The 19,759-nt window shown below is 36.4% G+C and overlaps 1 protein-coding gene across 2 annotated transcripts in view; it reads right to left on the reverse strand.

Annotated features, from left to right (window-relative positions):
* Window positions 1–39: 39 nt before the first annotated feature.
* Window positions 40–19,759, reverse strand: part of LOC140875906 (short-chain dehydrogenase/reductase 2b-like) — a 71,886-nt gene continuing 52,166 nt past the window's right edge. Inside the window, exons 2-6 of one of the 2 annotated variants that reach the window (XM_073279739.1) lie at window positions 2,016–2,041; window positions 1,448–1,691; window positions 1,064–1,141; window positions 728–913; window positions 40–597 (exon numbers count right to left, since the gene is read on the reverse strand). In XM_073279739.1, coding sequence (XP_073135840.1) covers window positions 220–597; window positions 728–913; window positions 1,064–1,141; window positions 1,448–1,691; window positions 2,016–2,035 — 906 coding nt within the window. In that variant the 5' untranslated portion in view covers window positions 2,036–2,041 and the 3' untranslated portion in view covers window positions 40–219. Of the gene's footprint in view, window positions 598–727; window positions 914–1,063; window positions 1,142–1,447; window positions 1,692–2,015; window positions 2,139–19,759 lie in introns of those variants that run through there. The other variant, XM_073279738.1, reaches the window with a different exon arrangement.

The following is a 19,759-nucleotide window of genomic DNA, read 5'->3' on the forward strand; positions in this document are numbered from 1 at the left end:
AATAGTGTTAACTGGAGCAATCTCATCAGAACTTCACAAAAACCATTAGGCTAGTCCGATAAGTTATTCATCCTTGGGTGATATAAAAGAAAAATAAAAACAGAAGTTCCAATACAGTTTAATCCATGTAGAATTAGTATCAGAGAGTTAAGAAGTGCATCTGCCTCACTGATCCTTGAAAAAATAAGATGCTAAAAAGATTTTTTAAACGTGGAGTATTCAAAACTCAGCCACTTGGGTACGATCAAAATAACAGCCGGTTGGACCTCCCTCAGGTAAAAGAGACAGCATGACAGGGCCTTCGGCTCCCTCTTCCAGTGTCATGGTTCCAGTACGCCAATTAATATCGGTGTTGACATATCCTGGATGTACACAGTTAATACACATATTTGGATACTTCTTTGCAAGAAGTCTAGTATATGCATTTAGCGTGGCCTTTGATATGCTGTAAGCTGGTAGCATCTTTTGCCACCCATTGGCTTCAAGAGCATCCTTTTGGACATCTTGCAAAAACTTTTGCAGTATTGCATCGATTTTCTCCTCTGTTAGATTATCAAAATCGCCAAGTACTTGTCTCCTCTGCTCATTTGGGACACGCTGCATAACAACAGAGTAAAAACTAAAGATCAGTCTACTAATTTAGATTTTGCGCGGAAAACAGATGCCCAAGTCATCAGATTAATCTAACTTATGGTGAGTAGGGTATCTACGTTGATAATATGCTTACTTTTAGTTCACTCCTTAGGGAAGAGACATTCACGATTCTTGCACCCGTGGTTGAAAGCTGTAGTAAAGGAAGAAGGGCTTCTGTTACATTCTTGACACCGTAGTAATTTGTCTCTAAGCATTCTTTTGCCTTTTCATAGGTGGTTACTATTGAATCTTGAACCATGTTTGTCGCCTTGCCTGATAACTGCAAGGATAAAAAGAGACACAAAACTATTAATTGTGAGCTAAATATGTATTTAGATGAATAAACATGTCATCTAGAAACACTATTTGGGACTAAATATTTGGACTGTGTAGGCGAGGATGCTTAAGCCATGCCCTTTCTGTTTCTCACCCAATGTACAGGATCTATATTTAAAGCCCTCAGTCTATCTTCATCAACTACAACTCCAGAAGTTCCGGCATTGTTCACCTGCAGAAACAAGTAGCCTCGGATTAGTCTAGTCTGAAGGGAACTTATAAGTCATGGTCGGTAGCGGAATTTTGCTTCTTGGCGGGTTCAGAAACGCCTCAGTTGTGCGGTACTTGAGTACTGATATACACCATACAAGGTTGAGCTCGAGAATGGTCAGAGTCTACATTAAGCATCGACCCACAATTTACTTCGAGCCATAGATCTTGTCCCACAATAACTCTACCCATGTATCTAGAATATAATAGAACTAGAACTATTCATGATTTTGAATGACAATATTTTAAAATAAATCATTACACATACCAAGATATCAAGTCTTCCAAACTCAGTTGTTATGAACTTAGCCAAATCTGCAATGCTCTGTTTGTCTTGAACATCCAACTGATGGAATACCACATTCGACAGGCCCGATTCGATCACTGCTTTCGTAGCTTTGGTACCCCTCTTCTCATTTCTTGCTGTTAAAACAACAGTGACCCCTGCTTTTGCGAGCTGCCGCACGGTCTCATAACCGATGCCCTTGTTTGCTCCGGTCACCACAGCATACCTACGTGAAAACACAGTCAAAATGACCTCTAAGATCACTAAGAATAAGGGATTCAGGTTGAGTCAGAAACCCATCAAGTGGACTGGTAAATCAGAAATTTTCGCAAATTACTGGATCCTTGGAGCTGAGTATGCTAGGAAGAAATAGACACCCACACAGCTTCATCATATTTCATCAGATCCGGAACTAAGTAATAAAATCTCATTCTTGTAAATAAAAACAAATAAACAAAAAACCCCATTCTTAATTCACGATTGAAGCCGAAAAATCTCACGTCCCACGCCGAATTTGAATCCGACTAGAATTGATTTGAAGGGTGTTCACCTCATTGATTGCTGACTCATTTCCGCAATTCTTGAATAGTTGCTGAGCTTCTGAGTGATTGGCTGATAAAGAAAGTGGCGATTGTATAGGCAGAGGTGCATGATGATGGTGATGAGATTTAAATTAAATATTGTTGAGACAAGCTGGCGGCAAATTCTTTTTGTTTTTTTTTTACTATCTATCCACATTCCACACTAGTTTTTTGTGATTTAATTAAAAAGAGAGATAATAATATGGTAATTATAGAAAACAATAGGAGTAATAATGTGATAATATCACACAGCAGATCAATCCATGGTCTCAAATTAAATATAATAATAGATAGATAATAAATTCTCAACTATTTGATGATTATGATTTTTTTTACATTGAATTCAAAAGTTATTCATCCTATTTAGAAAAAAATTGATGAGAAATTCTTTCAATTACTAATATGTATATGAACTCAAATTTATATAAGCTCAAATATTATGATATAGTGGTGTTTAAATTTCATCGACTGCAGTTGGATGAAATATAGTATAAAAAAAATAACATGGATAGATATGATCTTATCACACTTGTCGATTCGGGTTTTACCCTTCCACTAGTATAAACCAAACCAAAATACACATGGACATATCTTATTCGTTTTATCATGATGAAAAATAAAATCTAGTGAAAATAGAAAAAAAATGTAAAACTAAGATTGAGTATATTTTAACACCGGTAGGAGTAAAGTTCTTTTTGTGTTTTGATACAATACAACATATTCAATTGATCATTTGCAGAGTCTCATATATATATTTTTTATTTTGAAATAAGATGATCAATTGAAGATACAATATTAAAACATAGAGAGAATATAATTCCAGGTATAGAATAGATAAAAAAAAACCTAAAATTAATGATAATATTAGTAATGTAATTATATTTTTAATTAGAATTATATATGTCATTGTGTCTCATAAGTTGTATCATATAATCTATTCTGTATCGTCTTATTTTATCAATTTCACATAAAGTGATCTGATGATTCATTTGCTCACCACCATTAAATAAATGATGAAAATCGTACGGGTTTGATTTTCTGTCGACATAATCGAAATTTATTTCATTTTATATATTTATATACATTATTTATTTAAAAAAGATAGTGTGCATCACATGATAAATATTATAATATTTTTGTGAGTTGGTTTTTGAAATCCATAGTACAGGGACTTTTCAAAGTTGTGTTGGACAGCAGAGTGATTTTTTTTCTATATTTTTTTAAAACAAATAATATAAAACTATTGGGATTAGTGATGTGTTTAGACTATCTATCGATGCTATTTCATTTGGTCAGTGCTCGAATAGAGATCCAACGACTCAATTTTCTTGCATGCAAGATGTTCACGTGAGCATCTCGCGTGCTAAAAATGAACTCCGTCAGATTTAACATATACGCTAGCATCGACAGAACCGTGTTTAGAATATATTTAAATAAATTAACACATCTAATATTTGAATTTTCTATTACTGAAAAGTATGCTTCTGAATTTTTGTTAGATCATAAGATAAACTCGTTTAATGGTAAGTGCAGCAGACTACTTCAAAATACAAAAATGGTCCACAACACTTACGAAACAATAAAAAGCAGTAGAAAGGAAAGAACACACAGTTCTTGTTTCTCGAAGTTTTAAAAGCAAAACTCTTCTACGTCTCAACTTTTTCTGTTTTCAGAAGGTATCACCAGAAGACATTGATTGGTACAAACGGTGTACAAATCCACTTCAAAGGGTCTTACCTTTGCCTACTGAAACTCCTAGCAAACAATACACTTAGTCAATCAAAAAAGACTTGGAAAGGACTCTTTCTATATATTACAACTCCTTCACATTTTACAAATATAATAAAACAATGAATGGTTGTGCGAAGTAGTCGCACGAACAATCTTTTAGATTTTGATCAAACTTTCTTTGCGTGCTGGATTTTAAGACTTATGATAGGCTTGAGTTGCTCGAGTCTTTTGAAGATGATAACGATATTCATATTACGAGTGTTCAAGAGCGGCATTCGTACCAACTTGATGCCATAGAGAACGTTTTACGCTAAAAAATAAACGGCTTTTTTCTTAAAAGTATACCTGTATTATAGAAAATTTTGATATTTGTCTCATTTCAAAATAACAATGGGATTTTGTACGATCTATAAATGAATTGTAATGAAAAACAAGAATGTCTTCATAAATAGGGACATTATCTGACAAACAGTACAAATGATATGTGCGACGTTGTCTACTGAAATTATGTATGTAATAGCTTTCTTCAGAAGTCTTGGAAAGGTTGTCAAGAACTACTGCTTCTGCTTCTAAAATAAGCTAACTTATTCTGCTAAAGTTCTTGTTAACATATTTTCGAAGGTCTACTGGTTTCTTTATGTAGGAAGCATATTTCTACTAAAATATTTATTCTATTGATTTTCTAATAAGCAAGAATCTACTGATTTTCTTAATAACAACTCATCATCAAAACTTAACATTGTCTAATAAATTTTTCCGTTTTTGGTGATGTCAAAACCTAGTAGACATGTAGAATCAAATAACCAGATAGTATATGTAAAAGCAACAATCATCAATATTAGCAGCAAACATATCTAATCATGTATCTTAAAGGCAAAATTACAAAATAATGTATAAACCAGTGACTTATTAAAACAGATAAATGATTTATTCAACAAAGAAGTATTGGTTAGGTGCAAGAGGTGCTGGATGTATATCCACAAGTTTTGGATTTAGTTCTCGATCTCCTTCAGAAGCTCTGGCCTCATCTACATGTGAGAATTCTCCCTTGATCCATCTCCCCTTTTTTTGGCATCATTCTCCTTAACACGATGAATGAAATCAAATGGTTGAGCATAGATAGTATCAAATTTAACGTTTAACGCATCAAATTTGACATACAAAGCGAAGATCAGTGGCCTGATCAGTAAGCTTGGCATCTAATGTATCAATTCGAAATCCAATGAGCGAAGAGAATTGCTCTAATTGGGGGAATTAGATTTTAAAATAGTTTTCTCCAAAATAATATCAGCCTGGGTACTGGCAAATAGTTTCTTTAAATCAAATACTTCATGGGTATATCTACCAGTTTCCTTTTGATTGAATAAATCTCATATGCAAACCTGGTTTTGAATGCCTCAAATTTTTCTCTCTCAGCATCTAGTTTAAATGATATAACATTTACTATATCCTCCACATTTTTATGGAATCTCTTGAAAGTCTCGATTTCAATCTCAAGTTTTGTGGAAGGATCAAGAGGAGGAGAATATTCTCTCATTCGATGCTTCAAGGAATTTAATCGATCAACATGGTCGAAAGCAGCATCCTGAGGAAATTCTGGATGCCCTGAGTAAAGAACACATGAAAAAGAGGGATTTTGAATGGGATTCTGATTCTAAGGAAACTGGGGATATAGGGGAGACAACAGAGACTGGAATGGCTTCTTCTACAGTATGCATTGGAACAACAGAAGCAACAATTATAAGTTCTCTCATTTCATCCTGATGTTCTTGAGAAAATAAATTCAAATCATGAAGCATTCATGTTGATTCACGAGGCTCTCGCACCATGGGAGTTTCTAGAGATACATAGCCTGGTGCATTTAGGTTTTTTATATTAGATGTTGTTATGACTGAGTCAGAGGATGGAGGAACCTCAATGGCGGGGATAAGAGTAGCAGTAATAGTCATGACAGGAGCAGCACAAGAAGCTGTGATGTAGTCGTTAGAAGTAATAGTCTCCTGAGCGATTGAGTTTTCCACATCCTCAACTACTAAAATTCTATTACAGACATCAAAGAAGAGGTTTGTTGTGACGGAACAGTGGTGGTGGTGATTGAAAAAATTGAAAGAACAGCTGGAACATGAACAGGCATACTGGAAACCTCATCCCACAAGGGAGATTCAGGTTTTTCCTCTACTGTTTTTTCTTGGAATGCTTCTTGAATACTGGAAACCACATGGAATTCCATCTAGTGTTCTCAAATAATTGGATTGCTGAATGAATACAACTTGATAATGATAGATGATGGGGCTTGTGTGATCATAATTTGAATAGAGTACCTCCAATATACATCTCATCTTATATATTTTGAGTTTCAAAAGAGAATAGTCTCTTCGTGTTAAAGCCGCAACTATGGATTAGGTTTCTTTGGGCTTAAGAATAGCTATGTGGAATCTTTCTTTCTTTCCTTTGAAAGAATCAAAATGATCAATGCTGAGGATCGAAAATTGCTTGAAAAAAATCTTCTTTACTAAAAATATAAGAGCAGTTCACTGCCACCAATGTCTTCGATTGAAAGCTTGTTTCTTCAAAGGTGAGTTTAGTTGTTATTAGCAACTGGACTCTAGTATTTCTGGTGTGTCAATGTTAATTGACAAACAAATATATGTGCGGAAATATGCCAAATAACAGATTGAATATATATGTAAAATAACTTGACTGAAATGTAAATCACATAGATATGTTTATAGATGTTCGAAGACTTAATTGCTCCTACGTCACCCCTTCTTTCTCACAGGAAAGTTTACACTAGAAGACTTTGGTTATTACAACATCTTGTAATAAACCCACCTAGATCAAAACTCTTAGTACGTAATAGAAGTTAAGACAACACGTCTTAACATCGAAATAACAAGTGAAGTATAATCAATTTGAATGAATTCAAATAGTTGAGCAACTCCTCTTCAAAAATTTAAGGTGAACAGTTGGGAGTTGTCTCTTTGCACTTCGTGATCCTTGAAGATCTGTTATTGATGTGATGGTATTTTTCTATGTTTGATTGAGTTAATTTGTGATAATTAGATGTATTTTGATTGATTAAATTAATGTTATAGTTCCTAATCATGGTATGTGATTTGATATAGGAAAAGTGAAGAAAAGGAGCTAAAGATGGAAGAAAGAGCCGAGATAAGAAAAGAATTACGGAGCAGCAATGATCCAAAACTCATTTTTAATTTTAGAGTGCTTCAAATCCGATCTCCACCGTTCAGAATGAAATTCAAGATGCTTTGAAGCTGCTGTCCAAATTTCAGCGCAATCCGATGGCTAGATATCCGGATATGAATTTTTCAAAATGCTGCTTGCTGGAAAAAAAAGCTGCTCGCTCGATCTGCAACATTTTACCGATCGAGCGGCCAAAAAATTATGAAAACAGTAGCTGGAAAAAATATGCTCGCTCGATCTGCAACATTTTACCGATCGAGCGAGCGGGTCTGTTCGGAAAGAATTTTTATTTTTGGGAACTCTTTTATTTTAGACTCTAGACTTTTATTAGGTCTTGATTCCGATTTTTAGACATTCAATCATCAGATTGGGAGGCTTAGAACGTGGAAGAACTTTCTTGGCGGCTAGGTTTCTTCTCTCTTTCCTTAGATTTAATTTTCTTTCATGAATTTTTCTAGAAAATTCATGAGTCGTTGTGGCTAAGTTTTAGTACTTGGTTGAGGAAGACGAACCCTTGAGTTATGTAATTTGTGAGATTCAGTTTTCATTGTTTAATTCAAAATTGTGTATCAAGAGTTGTTTTGGATTGATTGTCATGCTTGTATGTGAGATCTTAGGATTGATCACCTTAGGATTTTGCTATACAATCTATTGCTAAATTAGAACTCAAATCCGTAATTATTTGAATCATCTGATTTGTGCAGCAACTATGATTAATATTTTCTGCTGTTGAATTTGTTAAATCGTAGGAACAACAATTGACTAGATTAAATATATCTGCTGGTGCATGTGTTGTCTAGATTCATCAGTTTTACTCATTTAAATGCTACCGTGGATTTAAATCTAATCGCTGGTATTTGGTTAATTTATGGGGTAAGGGTTAACTTAGAATGCTGGTGTCTAGTTAACTAAAATTAAGGTGAAACAGGAATTAAATTTCCAATGATGAATATTCAATGTGAATTAATTATTTTTAGGGAATCGATGATCGAATGAATAATTTCAAGGGTGTAGTCGATCGATGCCAAGTCTCGTTCTTTATTTGATCTTCCTTATTTTAATTATTGCATAGTAGTTTATAAAATCCAACAAACCACTTTTAATTATTTTAAGTATTTTTAAGAACACAAATAAATTTTATTTTTCCTGTGGGAACGATCACTACTCTCGCTACTACATGTTTATTTAGTTAATCTGAGTTGGGTTAATTTGGGCGTGATACGACTAAGCGCTACCAAATTTTGGCGCCGTTGCCGGGGAAGGCGTTTAGTTTATTTGTGTTCTTGTTTTTATTTTTATTTTTATATTCTTTCCCCAGTGCTTCTCGGGTTTGTTAATGCTTTCAGGAGAATCTTTTGAAGAAGAATTCTCCTACGATTCAGAGATAGAGAGAACACTCCGTAGAAGAAGGAAGGAGGCTCGTGGGAAACAAGAAAAGGACGAGCTACGGACTGAAATTAAGGAAGAGATGGCTGCCAACGCGAATCTGAGTCTTAGACAATTGGGCACTCCTGATCCAAACCAACAAACCCCTTTTAATTATTTTAAGTATTTTTGAGAATACAAATAAATTTCACTTTCCTCGTGGGAACGATCCCTACTCTCGCTACTACATGTTCATTTAGTTAATCTGAGTTGGGTTAATTTGGGCGTGATACGACTAAGCGCTACCAAATTTTGGCGCCGTTGCCGGGGACCCTAACAAACACTTGATGGAATTCCATGTGGTTTGCTCAAGTATGAAACCCCATGGAGTGACAGAGGAGCAGATTCAGCTGAGAGCTTTTCCTTTCTCTTTGAAGAGTGCTGCTAAGGATTGGCTATATTACTTACCCTCTGGATCCATCACGACTTGAACTGAGATGAAAAGAATTTTTCTGGAGAAGTACTTCCCAGCTTCTAGAGCCGCAAATATCAGGAAGGAAATCTATGGGATAAAGCAATACACAGGGGAATCACTTCATGAATACTGGGAGCGGTTCAAAAAGCTTTGTGCTAGCTGTCCGCAACATCAGATAAGTGAAAACCAATTAATTCAATTGTGCAATGAAGGTTTATTGTCTCATGACAGGAATATGCTGGATGCGGCCAGTGGAGGAGTTTTTGTGGATAAAACTCCAGTCCAAGCAAGGAATCTGATAGAGAACATGGCCGCCAATTCTCAACAATTTGGAACCGTCAGGAGTGATCCAACACCCGGAAGGAATAATGAGGTAAATGTTTCTTCCATTGAACAACAACTGATTGATCTGACGTCTCTTGTGCGTCAAATGGCTATAGGGAATGGACAAAATATGAAGGTTTGTGGAATTTGCACTGCAAGGGGACATGCGACTGACATGTGTCCCATACTTTAAGAGGGATCGGCTGAGAAAGTCAATGCAGCAGGAGGATTTCTCGGACCGCCACAACGAAAGTATGATCCATACTCCAACACATACAATCCTGGTTGGAAGGATCATCCAAACCTGAGATATGGGAACCCGCAAGCAATTCAAGCACCACCACACAATCCAGCTTATAGGCCGCCGTACCCCCAACAACCACAGCATCCTCAAGTCCCCACGCCTGGTGAGTTTCTAGAAAACATTGTTATGGATCTTGCTACTAATACTGCCGCTTTTTAACAGGAAACTCGAGCAAGTATCCAATAGTTGAACACTCAAATGGGGCAGTTGGAAACCGCAGTGAACAGGTTGGAGGCACTGAATTCGAACAGCTTACCACCACAGACTGTGGTGAATCCGAGGGAGAATGTGAGTGCAATCACCTTGAGGAGTGGAAAGGAGTTGAAGGTTAATGAAGAAGTGGTAAAAGAACCAGTACAGAACAAAGATGAGCAGGAATCCAAGGTAGAGGAGGACGACACAATTCAGGAAGCACCTAGAGGTAAGTTCCCTCCTCTTTCTGAGTATAAACCTGTAGCCCCTTTTTCCTTAGCATTGAAAGAGTCTAGGAAGGATGAATGAATTAAGGGGTTGTATGAAGTGTTTCGTAGATGTGAGGTAAATATTCCACTGTTAGATGCTATTAAACAAGTACCTCGCTATGCTAAATTTTTAAAAGAGTTGTGTACTATGAAGAGAAAACAAAAACTGAAGGGATGTCAGAAAGTTGAATTAGGAGAACAGGTCTCTGCCGTAATTCAAAGAAAGGTACCTACGAAATGCAAAGACCCAGGTATGTTCTCGATTCCTTGTAAGATAGGATATGTTCAGCTTGAAACAACCATGTTAGATTTAGGAGCATCGATTAATGTTATGCCATACTCTGTTTATGCTTCCTTAAAACTAGGGCCCTTGCTTGAAACTGACATTGTTGTTCAGATGACTGATAAATCTACTATTTTTCCTAGAGGAGTGATAGAGGATGTTTTTGTGCAAGTTGGTAATTTGATTTTTCCTGCTGATTTCTATGTGCTTGATATAAAAAATAATGATTTGAATAGCCCAACTTTGCTCGAGAGACCATTTTTGAAAACTTCAAAGTCTATCATAGATGTTGATAATGGTACTCTCACTATGGAATTTGATGGGAAAATTGCTAAGTTTAATATTTTTGATACCTTGAAAAATCCTAGTTGTGAAAGTGATGTTAATATTCTTGATGTCAATGATCACTTATCACAAGGACAAAAGAAGTTTGTAATTGAGGATAAGTTGAAGGAGATTGTTGTAAGACCTGCTGAGAATTCGAATTCTAAAATTTTTCTTTCTGATTTGCAGGAATCTAAAACTGAGCCGAAACTTCCTCTAGATAGATCAAAAGGAATCCCCAAGAAATCCAAGAAGAGAAAGCATGGGACGAAATCAACTGAAAAATTACTCAAGTGGGTGAAGGTGGACAAGGGAACTAGATATGAACCACCTTGATGAACTGAAGCATACAGTCGGGCCGACGACTGTAAACAGAGGCGCTGCTTGGGAGGCAACCCAAGGGGAGTATTTTCTTTCATTCTTAGTTTTTATTTATTTTGGTTTTGCATTTTTTTTCTTACATTGGTGACAATGTAATATTTTAAGTATGGGGGAGAGGACTTAGCCAGTCATTGAGAGAATTTAGCCGTTTTTTTTTAAAAATATATATATTTTAGAGCTCATAGTTTATGATGAATTTGACTGTTGAAATTCACTAGCCCATGATGATATCTAATTGATGACGTGCATGTTTTTGAAAATAGATGATTTGCTAACCTTGGAACACTTTGATATCCAATGTAAATTAGACTTTGATGTGGTTCTTGAATATTCTTAAGCACACATGAGTCATGGCTTGTGAATTGTATATGACATAGTGAAGGTCATGTGAGCCTTGTGATAGTCTTAGGAAGTCGCTAGCCTATCAACCTCCCTTTTGAGATTAATTAATAAAAAAAAATAAAAGAGTAAAGAATGGAGTTAGTAAGGTGAGGGAAGACATTGGAATGGGGATTGAAATTCTAGTCCTATAAATTCCAAGAGCTAAATATGGAGGAAAATGTATGGAGTTGAGGATAACTGGGTGCAATTACTCGGACAAGTGAAAATACTATAAAATTTCTTAATGGTTTAATTTGATTTGTTGGTGTGCAACTTGAGCTATTGTGGGGTTTTACATTGAATGGATCTGTGAAGTGTGCATGACACTTGCTAATGACCAAACACACACACACGTTCGGGGCTATATCTCGAGTTAAAATGTCTGGATATTGAACTTTTTCTGTTGTTAGCATTTTAACGCCTTTCTTGATCATGCATTGAATTTATTCCTGAGGCACAAATGTGAAGATCATGGTTATTTTTGCTATGGATTATGAGTTCGAACTTATTCTTGGTTTTGTGTTGCTCGAGGGCGATCAAGGATTAATTAGGGGGGAATTTGATATGATGGTATTTTCCTATGTTTGATTGAGTTAATTTGTGATGATTAGGTGTATTTTGATTGATTAAATTCATGTTATAGTTCCTAATCATGGTATGTGATTTGATATAGGAAAAGTGAAGAAAAGGAGCTAAAGATGGAAGAAAGAGCCGAGATAAGAAAAGAATTACAGAGCAGCAATGATCCAAAACTCATTTTTAATTTTACAGAGCTTCAAATCCGATCTCCACTATTCAGAATTAAATTCAAGATGTTTTGAAGCTGCTGTCCAAATTTTAGCTCAATCCGACGACTAGATCTTCGTATATGAATTTTTCAAAATCGCTGCTCGCTGGAAAAAAAGCTGCTCGCTCGATCTGCAACATTTTACCAATCGAGCGGCCAAAAAATTATGAAAACAGTAGCTGGGAAAAATATGCTCGCTCGATCTGCAACATTTTACCGATCGAGCGAGCGGGTCTGTTCGGGAAAATTTTTTATTTTTGGGAACTCTTTTATTTTAGACTCTAGACTTTTATTAGGTCTTGATTCCGATTTTTAGACATTCAATCATCAGATTGGGAGGCTTAGAACGTGGAAGAACTTTCTTGGAGGCTAGGTTTCTTCTCTCTTTCCTTAGATTTAATTTTCTTTCGTGAATTTTTCTAGAAAATTCATGAATCGTTGTGGCTAAGTTTTAGTACTTGGTTGAGGAAGACGAACCCTTGAGTTATGTAATTTGTGAGATTCAATTTTCATTGTTTAATTCAAAATTGCGTATCAAGAGTTGTTTTGGATTGATTGTCATGCTTGTATGTGAGATCTTAGGATTGATCACCTTAGGATTTTGCTATACAATCTATTGCTAAATTAGAACTCAAATCCGTAATTGTTTGAATCATCTGATTTGTGAAGCAACTATGATTAATATTTTTTGCTGTTGAATTTGTTAAATCGTAGGAACAACAATTGACTAGATTAAATACATCTGCTGGTGCATGTGTTGTCTAGATTCATCAGTTTTACTCATTTAAATGCTACCGTGGATTTAAATCTAATCGCTGGTATTGGTGAATTTATGGGGTAAGGGTTAACTTAGAACGCTGGTGTCTAGTTAACTAAAATTAAGGTGAAACAGGAATTAAATTTCCAATGATGAATATTCAATGTGAATTAATTATTTTTAGGGAATCGATGATCGAATGAATAATTTCAAGGGTGTAGTCGACCGATACCAAGTCTCGTTCTTTATTTGATCTTCCTTATTTTAATTATTGCATAGTAGTTTATAAAATCCAACAAACCCCTTTTAATTATTTTAAGTATTTTTAAGAACACAAATAAATTTCACTTTCCTCGTGGGAACGATCCCTACTCTCGCTACTACATGTTTATTTAGTTAAATGCATTGCGTTAATTTGGGCGTGATACGACTAAGAGCTACCAGTTATGTATCTATGATGAGTGAACAATGTGAGCAAGTAAGATGTTTCTTGCAAAGTGCTCGAAGAATGCTTTGCTAGCTCTTAAGTGTTGTGTGTATCTTCTTCTTCTTCTTCTTCTTCTTCTTCTTCTTCTTCTTCTTCTTCTTTTTAGCATCCTTTAAATATATAGGCAATTTTTAGCAATGTTCGACTTTATGTCTTCATAAATGCTTCTCTCAAACGTTTCTTGATCTTTTGCATGTCTTCATAAATGCAAAGCGTAGATGTAGTTAACTACACCCAACTTTTGATGAAGATGTTTGAATTACAACGGATCTTATCTTTGAAATGTATTCATCTTCTGTAGATATTTGAGCAGTCGGATAATTGGACTTTATAGAGCAGTTGGCCTGGAACATTCGACACTTGAGCATTTGACCTGGAGCAATTTATTATAAGAACATTCTTGATCAGACTTTTGATGTATTAGAATTGGTTATATGAACTGGTTCTTCAACTGGTTGAGAACTCGTGAGGATATATTGACTGGACTGCTTTTTCTATTCTTTGACTAGACTACTTCTACTATTCTTTGACTGAACTTCTTTATATGAATTGTGTTTTAACCAGTTTAAATAATTCTAAAATAGTTTGTCAAACACCAAAACCTGTTCTAACAATCAAATTTCAAAACCGTATCCATTCATCAAAATATGTGATTTTCGCTTCTGCAAAATTTTCAGCTTCCTCTATTTGGAGGTCGATGGCGGTTTGCATAGAGGACTTAGGACCCACTTCTTCATATTCAGAAGGAACCTTAGTTATTTTCTCTTAACCTTTTTAGGTATCAAACATCCGTTTAATACAAGACCTTGTTTCTTTTGGAAGAGATTCCCTAATAACTCCTCCTTTGGGCCTAAAATAAAAATAAAAAAACTCCTCCTTTGGGCCTTGGAGCACGAAGAGGTGTCGTGCTAGAACCAGTAATCATAGAGGTTATAGTGACCCAATCCAGAATCACTTGCTAATAAAACATAAATATACAATAAATATCTTAAAGCACAATAATCAATTAAAACCAGCAAAAACACAACTGATACAACTAAACCACAAGAAAAAATACAATTGGTACCGAAATCAAGTGTAGAAAAATGTTATAAAACCCCATCGAATAACAATGCTAAAATACACAAATAGAAACTTGATACGGAACAAATCCAACACCGCTGCAGCTCAACGACTGCTACCTCTCGGTCCGTCCAACCTAAGCCCTGCCCCGTAGAATGTGGTGTCCAAAACCAAAAACCGAGGACGTGAGCTAACAACGCTCAGTACAAAAGTATGAGTATACACATGCTATGAATGCTAATGCAAATGAACGAGTACCAGAAACCTATCACGATAAGAAAATCTGCTAAAAAAATGGCACCATAGTATGTAGCACGCTGGGCCGTCGCATCAGGAAGTGACTTCCATACAAAAAAGAATACGTGGATAAAACAACCTGATCCGAATCCACGGAATCCATCCACTCAATAACTCGGGGCTGAGCGACCCCACTACTGGTAATATCAAGGTACAAGCTCAACATGACAATACATGTATATCATAATAATCGTGGCATAATAAATTCACATAAGTTACACCATATAAAACATGCAAACATAGAACATGCATACTCAACCAGGATATCTCGAATAGTAAGTCCGTACCTCTAATCAAACAACTCAAGAAACCTAGCTACTCGGGTACTCAAGTCCAAGCCTATAAGCAGATAATAACCATATCATTTATTTCCTACTAAAAACCTTAAATAGACTAATATCTACTCACATAAGCTAATCAGATTCTAGACTTATATCTGCGTCTGTCATTAACCCTTTGATGCAATTGCCTCAAAACCTAGGTACAAATCTGCTACGATCTCGGTAGCTCCTTGCTATCGACTGTCCATCAAGACGACGCCTGAAAGCCTTCCAAATCAGTATAAAATGAGAGATTAAAGTGTTTGGTGTGATTTAAAAATGAATCTCTCGGCCCTATTTATAGACAACGATCGGACCTTCCGAACAGACTTCGGAGCTTTTGATATTTAGCTACCGAATGCGTGTATCTGATTGGACAACTCACTGCTGCCGACGGAGTTCGGACCTTCTGAACTGGGATTCAGAGCTTCCGATCTATCTCACATAAATTCACCAATCAGAAAGCCCATACTTTCTTATCCAAAGGCGGCCTGACCTTCCGATCTTGAGTTCGGAGCTTCTGAACTCATCCTCTACCTTCGAAGTACATCGCTGCTTCTAAACTAGTTTGGTGCTTCCAAATTTCTCTTCAGAGCTTCCAAACTATCAAATAACTTGAAGCCCTTGGAACCATTTCCGATCTTTTTGAATCCGATTTTCAACTCCTAAAATACAATTAGGAACCCCTTAATCATGTTTAAGCAGTTGATTAGCTTGATTATGAATCGGGCTACTAAAGAGGTTTTTGAAGCAAGGGTAGGAATGGTGACAACAACAACAACAACAGAAATAGGTTGAGATGTTTTTGAAGGATCTTGAGGAATGGAAGCGGGAATGTTTAAGGCTTGATGCAAAGGGTTATTATATGATCTAAGGGTAGCTGGGTTTTGGAGGATACCTCAAAAACAGTATTTTTTGGCGAATGGTGGTTTTGGTCTTTTTCTTTGGTGGAGTGGTTTTGGGAGAAGGTTGAGCTGGGACAGCAGAGCCTTTAGATATAGTCTGCTCAGATTCACTCACAATGGTATCAAGCTTTCTCTTGGTCCTTGTTTTCTTCTGCTTTTGGGTATGTTTTAGTCTAGCACTGATCGAGCTTTACTTGCACTATGAATCTCAGAAAATAATTGTATCTCGCAAGCTCGAGATAATCGCAAGTGCACGATGCAAATTATAATATAATATATGAATATGAGTATCGTCCACAGGGACTAGTGCACAACTTCTACCTAAATACTAATCCTTATTTCACTTTTACAAAAAATGAGTATTGTTTTTATTAACTACTTAATGACAAGAGAATTAACAAACTCAGAAATAAATAAAAATCTAGAATTGAATCAATCTTAGTGAATTAAATTCAAATGATGGAGATAATGTTGAGATTGTCGGGTCACCTTCCCCTAGTCGACTCTGAAAATTGCTTCCAACAACCAATTCACATTTTTGACAAGATTCCCTAATTCATTAACTTACTCTTTCAAGTTATGCTAAACTAATTCGATGCTATGAAATAATCAAATGTCTTCAATTATTTATCATAGATGATTGCATTCACAACTTGTGAAATCCCTTAGCTTTCGACCTACTGGACTATCACTATCAACATGTACCCAATTTCATATGTCTATGTAAATTGTAGATCCATGAATCATGCTATTTGTTCTTATCATGAAATTTTCTTTCGAAATAAAACATGATATAGAAATATTGAGAGAGTTAGCTACGCTCCAACAATACAAAACAAATCAATAGCATAATTAAACATTCATTAGAAGTCAAAAACCAATATTCGTGAGTCGACAACTGGGGTCGGATCCCCTAAATATCAACACAAGAGGTTTAGCTACAAATAAAACTCATAACTAATATCAAAATGTTTTCTTCAAAACAAAAATAACAGAAAAAAATTTAAGAAGAAGAGGAAAAATGGCTTCACGATTGTTCTTCACTCCTCCCGCTCCGTTTCTCTAGTTTCTGATATTTCCACCGCCAAGAGATGTGCAAAAAAGATATTATTAAATTCTAAAAATCAATCCCTATTTATCTCCAAGAGTCCTTGCTTTGCAATTTTTCTTTTTTTACTCAACGACCTGCGCCATGGCCTAAGAATGTCATGTTATGGCGTGAAAAGTTCTGTCTCCATTCTTCACTTTTTCCCAGTTCACGCTATGGCGCAGGAAACATCACGCCATAGCGTGAAAAGTTCTGTTTTCTTTTTTTCAAAATCCACGGTTTACGCCATGGCGCAGGATATGGCAGGCTATAGCGTGAAAATCTCTGCCTCCAGCTTTAACACAGCACTTTTCGAGCTCCTTGTTCCGTATTTTTCCTACAAAACAACTTAAACGCATGAGTGCATACTATAAAGTTTGAAAACTTGAATTTTAAATGGAAACACGAAACAAACCACAAATCACATGGTCAATGGAACCCAAAATAATCTAACTTAGCATGCAGTTTTGGGTTCTATCAACCCCCTCATACTAGCCTTTTGCTCGCCCCGAGCAAAATAAGTTAAAGCCAAAACACAAACTTGCAGTTCAAAAATACATAATTTTTATCCGAAAAGCCTCAGAGAGTGACAGCGAACATTTTCTTTTTCTTTTCAATTTAAACTCAAGCAATGCATCCCTACAAAGTTCTCACATTACACCCTTGAGAGAGAAATGGACGTGTGTGTGTAATATTGATCCTAATGTCATGTATTTCGTGCTAATCCAGTTGCCCCAGATGGCTAAAGTGACATGTCAACACAAGTATAGTTTCCACACGCATCTCTTCAACCGTCACTGACTGAACACAAGTGATTATTTGGCTTGGGTTATGGGATATAAAAGATTGAAAGAATATGCACAATGAAGAGGGTACAACATCCATTATTTAACACAATCAGATTTTTCATCCGATATCCTCTACACTTTACATTCCCACCTTTTTGCCTCGAATTCAATTTCGAATTCATTAATTTCATTAGGCCGCCCCTCACCTTACTTTCTCCATCCTCTGTTTCTTTTTGCAAGAAACCATCACTGTACTCCATCGGATATAGATTTGGTTTGGGACAGGAGTAAAAGAGAAAATAGCCAAAGACATTTATCAAATAATGTTTAATGATTATGCAAGGTACACTCCATTATTTTTCAACTAAGCTAACCAAGAAACTCAAGGATGGCTCTTTTTTATATATATTTTTTTTTCATGAAAGACTCAGGAGTTTAAACGGATTCAACACATTTATTTGGCAATATCAGTCAGCTAAGTTCCGAGAATGCATGCTTGATTTCTGCAAGTATCTAATGTCACAAGAGCTTCTCCAGTTTAACAGTTCATCACACTCCACACACTTCATTATTCACAACAATTCGTGCAAAAGGAGGTGCACTCTCTACTCGTGGGTTTCATGATTCAAAATTTCAAGGATTCTAGTCTGTCAATTACCAACACTTTCAAAATAAATTCGCATCAACCCAACATCATCACTGGCTTCTCTTTTTTTTTTTTTTCAACTAACACATAACAAACTAAGCAACAGAGACAACTAAACAAAATGAACTAAACGCAGAAAAATAAACAACACAAACAACTAACACAAACGCACGATGAGTCCCCCTCATACTAAGACTCTGCAGTGTCCTCACTGCGACCGAACTAAAACACAAGAACGAGAAACCAAAAAATAAAAACAGAAAGAAAATAAAAGCAAAACTCCCCTGGCGGTGGATCAATCCTCCTCCTATTCTCCGTGTTCTGGTGGTGGGACGCCTTCTTCCTCAGTGTGTGGTGCTCCCAATGAAGATGGGTGAGCAAATGGCGGTGGGTACGGTGGTGGATGCGGGTACCGTAAAGCATCAAAACCAAAGTGGGTGACAATGTCACGTGTCATAGACTCAGTGGATATCATATACTGGGCATTGACCCGATCATATTCATTCCGATATGCCTGATATGCATCCTGACGTGCAATCCATGCACAAATATCATCCACCTTCTCATTGTTCGTCTTCTTCTTTGGAGGTTGAGGTGGCTCGGAACTGGAGCTCGCTCCAGTTCTAAGCTTGGTTTGATTGTCCTTCATCCCCTCATATATCTTCTCGTCGATGGCCTGTAGCGGTTGGATCCATTCATCATCCACACCCGTGTCAACATTGGCCAAAGCGCACAACTCTGTAATGATAGTCGGGAAAAATAGCTTCAATTTTGGGTTGTTGGCGCATTGTAGAATCTGGCTTGAGATAATGCGGCCAACATTGATTGGCATTCCCTTCATAATTGCGAACAACAGAACTGCCCGGTCCATATGAACTTCGCTAACATGGGACACGGGCATCAACCGGCGAACCAAAAAAACATACCACAATGACGGCTTAATCTTAAGATACATGGCCTTAAAATTAAAAAATTTTACGGGATCACTCCACATTACCCCATCATGAGCTAAATCCCGCATAATCGCCATATAATCCGGTTCCGCACAAAGTGCATCATACTTAATCGTATCAACTGAGGGCAATCCAAACAACTCGTTAATCTTTGCCTCTCCATAATTCACCCACTTTCCTCTCACAAACACCGTCCGTTCCTTGCCCTCTTTAGCATTGGCATAGAACTCCCGGACCAATGGTATAACTCCCACTTTCGGTTGAGCACAAAATAATTTCCAGTTTCTATCTTCTATGATATCATGAATATAACACCCTATCCCAGAATTTGTAGACAAATGAAAGCCCCTCTCGGGCCATAGAGTACGATTAATCTTAGAATGATCATACC

The sequence above is a fragment of the Henckelia pumila genome, chromosome 1 (genome assembly GCF_033568475.1).
Source record: "Henckelia pumila isolate YLH828 chromosome 1, ASM3356847v2, whole genome shotgun sequence".
Taxonomy (NCBI): Eukaryota; Viridiplantae; Streptophyta; class Magnoliopsida; order Lamiales; family Gesneriaceae; genus Henckelia; species Henckelia pumila.